We start from the raw sequence: 8886 nt of genomic DNA on the forward strand, positions 1-8886 counted from the left end.
CTTTAATGGGGATTGCATTAAAATTATATATTGCTTTGGGTAGTATGGACATTTTAACAATGTTGATTCTTCCCAGCCATGAGCATGGGCATACCCCTTTTCTAGAATAGTGTTGAATATGTTGATGTTCAATGAATGGTATTTTGTGGTATAGAGAATTTTTCAAACATTTTGTCAAATGAAATCTTAAATCTTAAGGGGGCTAGTAACACTCCCAATTTAATGGTGAAGAAGTTGAAACTCCTGATTATTTAACCATTGAGTGAATAAAATCCCATTGGAGTTTTGTTTCTGATTCCTCTGGGTGTTTGTTTTACATGGGGATATGGATATTAGATAGTTCTTCTTATTGTAATCCATTTGTTTGCCTGTTCTTTTCTCCTAATTTTCTTTTAATTGTGCAGTCCCACAACAATGTAATCCCACATTAATATTTACCTTAAACTTCTCCTCCTGGTTAACTGCTTTATAAGGAAAATTGTTCTGAAGTTTTGATGCTTTTACTGTTAGTATGTTACAAGTTACTATTATAGCCAGATATCTAAGGATACTTCTAAGAACTATAATACTGACTCATGTTAAGTCTGGTTAACACACTTTTTTCATAGGAAATACAGGGTCATCTTAAAAACTTTGGAATTATGGTAAAAGGTATCTTTTAATGGTGAGCTTGGATTGTTCCTTTGTATTTTCATCAGGTTTCTGTTTTATATTATTTACCACTCAGTGCAGCTCACATGTTTTTCTTCCAACAAATGATTACATTTTTGGATTTTTGGTTGTTTTACTTTACTTTGTATCAAGATACAAGCCATCAAGTAGCTTTTGCTGTAGAGATTTAATGAAGATGGAGGGAGAATGGGCATTAGAATGAACAGAAAGACTTGCTGTTTTATGACCAACAGTGCTATAACTAAAATGGAGGTATTTTTTCTACAAGCTTAGCAACTCAAGAATAAAATGATGTATGAATTATATAGGTATTAAACTGTCAGAAATACCATATAGGTAAGGCTGTTCTTTTGTCTCATCATGAGACCTCCTGCCTGTCCCTTCTCTCCCCATTTCCTGCTTTATACCCTTGTCCCTCTTCCCCTTTCTTCTTTCTAGTGGCTAAGATTTCTTTCTCCTTTTATATTTTGCACCTTCTTTGTCATCAGTGCTCTTTCTTACTTGAATGGTTCTTAATAATACATCTTTTAAACTCTTTAAAGGTAATAAGCACTGAGTCAGGCACTATTTTAAGCAATTTATAAATTAATTTACTCCTCATAGCAGTCCTGTGAAGTTATTCCATTTTACAAATGAAGAGACTAGGCACATATAATGGAAGAGGTAAGATGAATCAAAAGGGTTTGATGCTAGAGTTCATGTAGTTTATCACTACACTATGCTACTTTCTAACCATGGATTTAATAGCCATTGTGATAGTGATTTGACAGTATTCACTGAGGCAGAAATAATTAGCTTATACATTAGTACAGGATATCTTCAATATCTTGATGCCTATTTTAATGGTATATATTTTAGTGACCAATAAATGTTATAGTCTCTAAATAAAAACAATTTGTTTTATGGCTATAAGCAAATACTTTAACGGAAAATTGCACCTTAGACTCACCTGCTAAAATTGTCTTTATCAATATGTGTTTTATTTATTTATTTATTTTATTGTTGGGGATTCATTGAGGATACAAGAAACCAGGTTACACTGATAGCGTTTGTTAGGTAAAGTTCCTCTTATAATTGAGTCTTGCCCCTAACAATACGTGTTTTATTAATACCAGAGATTGTTACATTTTAAAAGTCTTCTTTGGTATATACCTCATATGTTTATCTGTGCCTTTATATTGTTTTGTCTGTTAGGTTGGTTATTAAAGCTACATATTAAACTATATAGATTACTATATAGTTCTAGCAATGAGGTAGCCTGAGAACGTGGAGTTAAACTTTTTACCACCTCTAGAATTCTCACATTTGATTGTGTTTGTGGGTTGAGGCATTGTATTGAAGTTTTTAAGGACTTTAGTTTTATGGGGTCATCTAGAATTCAGTCCCCATATTAGCTTTGTTATTTACTACTTGTAGATCCTTGGGAAAATTCTTACCATATCCTTGCTCAAGTCTACTTATTTATAAAATGAGGAATAGTACTGTTTAATGTTAATAAGCCCATGGGATGGCTATGAAAATTAGATAAGTACAGTGCATAGCAAAGTGCCTCTCGCAGAATGATCCCCATATAACGATAACTCCTATTTTTATTAATCCTGTTAATGTTCTGTTGTACTTAAATGCATTGACTTTTCTTTGATGAATTAATACCACATTTTTCCTTATTATTTCTCTCCAATCTGAAATGTTCCTGAAATTTTCTTGGGTGACTTACTTTGGAACTTTGTTTCTTAGATTACAAGGTTCTTTGAGAGTCTGATTAAAGCTTTGCTTCGTTTACCCAGAAAAATGTACTGAAAACAGTATTTTCAGTTTTTATATTCAGATACACACTCTAACTTTGATCAGGTTAAATCGTATCTTTTAAAAATGATTATACTTTGTCTCTTTAAAGTTTCATTCTTACATTGTATCATCTTTAGCCAAAAGCTATACATTTGATAGCTCTTTTAAGGATCTTGTTTGATATGATTTCCCAAATTTATCAATTAATGCTTTATGAATTAAATATACCTAAAATTGTATTGTTTTGCACACCAGAAAAGATACATTTTCCTCTTTTGGATATTGCACTACTCATTTGTTATTTTTATTCTATCATTTTTCACTGGAGTCATATGGAATGTAGACATTATGGAAGGTAGTAAGATTTTTGTGGTTGTATGTGTCATTCTTCAAACGCAAATTACTGTTTCAGAAACGATTTTGACTGGGCCTACTTCACCTTTACCCTCTCCTGGGAATGGGAGTGAAGCTACACCTGGATCAGTTACACAGCCAAAGAAAATTCGAGGAGTTGGATTTGGAGATATTTTTAAAGAAGGCTCTGTGAAACTTAGGACAAGAACATCCAGTAGTGAAACAGAAGAGAAAAAATCAGAAAAGGTAGTAATGAAGACTTTAACTTAGAATGACTCTCCTTGTTCTCATTAAGCATTTTTAAAATGTAAAAAAGTTTGCAACTGTCATACATTTTCTTTTTTGAGATCAATTAGTAATTTGTTATGAATGATAAGGCTGTGAGAAATAGTTTTCTGTCCACATTTACAGTGATTAATGTTTGTCATCAAATTGTATAAAATTAAGAATGCTTGTCCCGATAAATCTAACATCACCTTTTCTTATTAGGAGGTTTAGTGTTTTAGTTATCACATTGTAAACAAAGAAGGGGAGGTGTTTTGGGTTTTTTTTTTTTTTTTGCTCTTTTTTTAAGCTAAAATTTTACATTTTTTCTTTTAATTCGAAGTAGATCTAAAATGGTCTGTTTTAAAATGAATTAACAAGATATTAAGTTACTTAGGCACTATTTAACTTTCCTCTATATTGTCAGTAATGGTTGAATTTACTAATCTCCCTCTTAATGTACATACAATTTTATTTTTTATTAGTATGTTATTTATAATGTGAAATGAAACAAAGTGAATTATAAATTGTAAGATCTAATAAGAGGCTTTAAAATAAAACCTTATGATTTTATTTTGGTGGTAAAATAGCTGTAGTCTCATTTGGACATTTTTTTGTAATTGTTCTAGTATCAGTTCTGTAGGGATTTAGACTATTTACTTCAGAGAGGCGGCTCTTCCCTTGGCTTTCAGGGTATAGTTTACACCACAGTTCTCCTTTGTCCCTTTTTTTTTTTTTTTTTGTAGAGACAGAGTCTCACTTTGTCACCCTCGGTAGAGTGCCGTGGTGTCACACAGCTCACAGCAACCTCCAACTCCTGGGCATAGGTGGTTCTCTTGCCTCAGCCTCCCGAGTAGCTGGGACCACAGGTGCCCGCCACAACACCCAGCTACTTTTCTGTTGCAGTTCAGCTGGGACTGGGCTTGAACCCACCACCCTCGGTATATGGGGCTGGTGTCTACCCATTGAACCACAGGCGCCACCCTCCTTTGTCCCTTTTAACTCTTAAGAGCTTAAAATATTTTAGTACTTATATGCTTAGTTTAGCTACATTTCATTTATAGCCAGTGTTTTGGTTAGTGAAATATATTCTGGAATTTGGAATTTCCTTCTGAGGTTGGTGGTTTTAGTCTCCTCCACCCCACCTTATTACATATTTTCTATGTAATAGGCCAGGAGTTGGGTTCTAGGAAGAAAACTTTCACTGTCTACACATTTCTAGCTCTAAGGCTGTCTGGGTTTAAGATTATGGGGACTATGACTCTTTCTTTCTTTTCTTTTCCTTCCCTCCCTCCTTCCCTTCCTCCCATTGTCCCTTCTTCCTTTCCTTTTTTCCCTCAATTTTTCCCTTCCTCCTTCCTTCCATTCCACCTTCTCTCCCTCCCGGCCTACAGTGCTGTGGTGTCAGCCTAACTTGTAACATTTTGCATTCCTGGGCTCAAGTGACCCTCTTGCCTCAGCTCTCTTCCTAAATAGCTGGGACTATACGCACCTTTCACAATGCCCAATGCCCGACTAATTTGTTTTTCTTTTAGTAGAGATGAGGTTTCGCTCTTGCTCAGGCTGGTCTCAAACTCCTGAGCTTAGGCAATCCTCCCATCTCAGCTTCTCATAGTATTAGGACTACAGGCGTGACCCTTGCACCTGGCCCCAATTGATTCATGTAAAGGTAGAAACTAGAATTTTCATGGTGTTTGGAATGGTGCGCTATAGCCATGTAATCACTAGGAATGTTAAAGAAACAATTCTTGTAGTACTAAGAAAGACAGACATTAGACTTGTGCCACCTCCAAATCTAAAGCTTATAATTCTATTAAATAACTTTATTTGATTAATGATTCTATTAGTAATCTTTCAGTCATAACTTACAGTGTCTGCTACTCAGAGTTGTTGTTAGTGAAAACAGTCTCAGAGTTACCTTTGTGATGCTTGCATTGATCACTGATCTAAGAACTGATAGAGTAAGGAGCATGTCCTATATCTGTGTGTGACACCAGATTAGAAGATTTGGTTAGAATTGGGGGAAATTAAAGTGAGTATATTAGAAAAGAAATAGAAAACACAGTGGTAAGTAAAATTAGCAGCGTGTTCAGATTTTTAATGAAGTCTGGGGTCAAGTGAACTGTTGTTTCTGGGGAGAGAACTCATGGAAGTAGTGGTATAAGTTAGATGGTAGGACTTGAAGTCAATTAACATGGAAAAATGTCTAGTACACTAGTTAAAATGGTTGTAACATTATATCAATGTTTTCCTTTACATAAAAATGAAGTATAAAGAGGATTTTTTCCCCTGTTCTTTCTCTTTTTAGGGTTAAGTTTGGTGTTATTAAGAGCCCACTTTCTGGAATCAGATGTTCTAAGTTCAAATGTGGAATCTACTACTAAATTACTGTTATTGTGGGCACATAATTGCTTTCTAATTTATAAAAGTGTGAATAATAATGCCTACTTTATGCAGATATTCAAGGGATAGTTATAATGTAAATAAAGTGTTTAACTCAGATTGGCATATAGTAAATTCTCAAATGCCATTATTCTTACTTTAGAGATTGTAAAATTAAATCACAAGAATGTATTATGGGCATCAGAGTCTGTTTATTATCTTTAAGATAAGGAGATTTAAAAAAATTAGTAGTTCTGAGTTATCATTTAAGGAACTTTTGAATCTTTTATCATTTTCATTGCTGAGTTTTTAGTCACATCAGTAACCTAGCAGTTACAAAAAGCTGGATAACTATAGATGGAAACTTTATAATATTATTTTATTCAATATAGTTAATGCCAGCCATCTTTTTCTATTATAGCCATTAATCACACAGTCATTAGGATCCAAAACTCAGAGTGTGGAAATAGCAAAAACAGACACTGAAGGTAAAATTAAAGGTAAGTTTTTGAATAAAGAAAAAAATTGAAACATAACTCACATGTATTATTAGACTTGTTGAAGGCATTTGTTACAATGTACTGCTTGACCAGAATATTAAATACTATATATCTAAGCATCATGAGGTTAAGTCCTTTGGTATACTTGTGTTCATTGATGTATCCTCTTGCAGTTAGGACTGTGCCTAGAACGTAGCAGGCGCTTAATAAATATTTTAATGAATAATAAATGCCATTGTTACTTCACATACAGTATTGACTATAAGTTAAATTTTAAAATTTAAAGATGAATTATCAAGTTGAATTAAGTTGAATAACTTCTAGTGTATATTGTACAAAACAGAGGCTTTTAAGTGTTTATTGAATGAGTCAATTTGTATAATTCACATTATTTACACATGCTTTATTTCAGCTAAGGAATACTGTAGAACATTATTTGCATATGAAGGTACTAATGAAGATGAACTTACTTTTAAAGAGGGGGAGATAATTCATTTGATAAGTAAGGTAAGATAATTTCTTAACTTCTCAGTGAATTATTTATAGAAATTGTTTTAAAAAATTCTTTATTTCCCCCTAGAATATAACCTCTAGAAACCCTGGGACTTTACCTTGTTTCTGACTCCTGAGAACTCTGCACATAATAAATACTCACAAAGTTTCTTCTTCTTTTTTTTTTAAAGCTAACTTTTATTGTATATTTGTTATAATTGATAAATTAGGAATTATTTTTAGCCATTATACTGTTTTTTTCCTCTACTAACCCCATTTTCACAGATTTCTGTCTCACTTCTGTTCTGCCTCATTTCACCCCTCTCCCTTCCATGTACTGTGTGGAGTATTGTTTATAGTATTAAAAGAAGAATAAAATAGAGAAACAACCTAAATGTTTAGCAATATGTTGTAAATGGTGATGATGTAGCTGTTTCAAAGAATGAACTCATTTTATAGCTGGAAATGAATTCTAAGGCAAAATAAAGAGAAAACCAGTAGTATTTGAGCATTGGCAGAATCCCATAATAACTGTGCATTATGTAATACAGGAAAATTATAAACATTTTGTTTTGCTATAACCCTGTAGAAAAATTTTTGAAAATTTTTTCATTGTTTTAAATTGACCTTTTTTGTCAGATGGCTTAGCGCACAGTAATTTTTTAAAAATAATTTTTAGTGTTTATTCTTGAAGGATGATATGGGATACATAGAGGTAGTAAAAAGGTCCTATTATATGAAGCAAATGAACATATCCATCATCTCACACAATTAGCAATAGTTTTCTTTTCAACAGCAAGACCAGCTAAAATACATTCTTTTAACAGGAATCTCATAAATGTATGTTATTTTAATATTTTTATAGTTTGAACTGATAACACTTAATTTTTCATGAAAAGAGTATTCGGAAGAAACTTCAAAGATTTTGTTAATTTTCAAAGCAGCTGAATAATGTGATATATTTTTACTATGTATAAAGTATTAAGAAAGATGAAGTTTGGAAATTCATATTCTCTTTCTCCACCTTCCTTTCTCTCCCACTTCTTTTCCTTTTATCTTTCCTCTATTCCCTTAGGAACTTTTAACTTTACATATAGAATTTTGAAATTGACTTATTTTTAAAAATTAAACCTAATTTTGTAACTATTGCTGAAAGTAATATGTAAGGAATATTTTCTTTTAGGAGGACATTATAATCTATTTAAGTTTGACTTTTTTTTTTTGGTAAAAATAATAAAATCCAATTGTTATCCTATTTTGTTATAAATACTTTCCTTATTTAAAGATAACTCCTATTTTAATTATTCTGTTTTGCTTTTCAGGAGACTGGAGAAGCTGGCTGGTGGAAGGGTGAACTTAATGGCAAAGAAGGTGTATTTCCAGACAATTTTGCTGTTCAAATAAATGAATTTGATAAAGATTTCCCAGTAAGCTTTTATTTTTTAGACTTAAAAGAACATTTGGCTAATATTGTTCTATTTTGAAAACAAATTTTTGATATTGTCACTGAAGAATTTTTATGAAGGAGTTTTCAGATTTGTATACAGATAAAGTTATTTGAATTATAAAACTATTTTATTCTGAGCCTTATTCCTCCTCTCCCAATTCCCCTTAACACCTGAGTATACTGAAAAATAGCCTTAGACCTTTTTACTTTATATTTACAAAAAAAAAAAAAAAAACTTGGCCATTTTTACTGGATTACTTAGTATTTTCCTGAAAGAAGTTGCTTCATTTAATGTTGAAAATCTTCAGTTCATTTTAAAATGTTGATATTACTGTTAGTCTGTTAGTGTATTTTTGGAAGGGCAAGAAGCAGAGTCTTGGCCTTCTTCTGTGTCACTTCTCTGAATAAAGTGAGACTGAATCATCATCTGTCAGGGGTCTTTTGCCTTTCTATAACTTAATCCTCTTTTTTCCTACGTATGGATGTCTAACTGAGTTTTAAAGTAAAGAGATGGAGAATTAATAGAAGCACACAGAAGGATGGGTGACTACTGTATTTGGTTTAAGCCAACGCAGAACCCTCTAACCTTTGCAATCTTTCATTTAAGTAAATTATTGGAGATTTACTCTATGGAAGCTCAGACTCTCTGAGGGCTTTCTTTTGCCAGATTGAAATTCAGTATTGATTCAACCTTCATATGCTTTATTTTTATGCTTAAGGAATACTTTTTTCTCTGCCTATGTTATGTGCTTATACATTTTTGCTTATCAGTTATTCTTGATTTAGAAAAAACCAAATTCATATACTTAGAAATGTGTCTTAGTTTTTTTAAAGTATTAAATTAAGTCTTAAAATGTGAATAAATGCTTATAATCGACAGAACAGGCCTTTGTCTTCAGCCTTCCCTTTGAGAGTTCTGGAGTTAAGAGTAAACTGTTAAGACTTAGTAGACTAAGTCTGTCTATTGCTGCTTTTTTTTTTTTTTTT

The 8886-nt window shown here is 32.3% G+C and overlaps 1 protein-coding gene across 1 annotated transcript in view; it reads left to right on the forward strand.

Annotated features, from left to right (window-relative positions):
• The window catches only part of CD2AP (CD2 associated protein), a 118164-nt gene that overhangs the window by 61781 nt on the left and 47497 nt on the right, over positions 1–8886 (forward strand). The window contains exons 6-9 of the mRNA XM_003789249.3: positions 2873–3060; positions 5882–5960; positions 6373–6467; positions 7775–7879. Coding sequence (XP_003789297.1) covers positions 2873–3060; positions 5882–5960; positions 6373–6467; positions 7775–7879 — 467 coding nt within the window. The remainder of the gene's footprint in view (positions 1–2872; positions 3061–5881; positions 5961–6372; positions 6468–7774; positions 7880–8886) is intronic.

Source organism: Otolemur garnettii, unplaced genomic scaffold (genome assembly GCF_000181295.1).
Source record: "Otolemur garnettii isolate 467f Iridium unplaced genomic scaffold, OtoGar3 scaffold00031, whole genome shotgun sequence".
Lineage (NCBI taxonomy): Eukaryota > Metazoa > Chordata > Mammalia > Primates > Galagidae > Otolemur > Otolemur garnettii.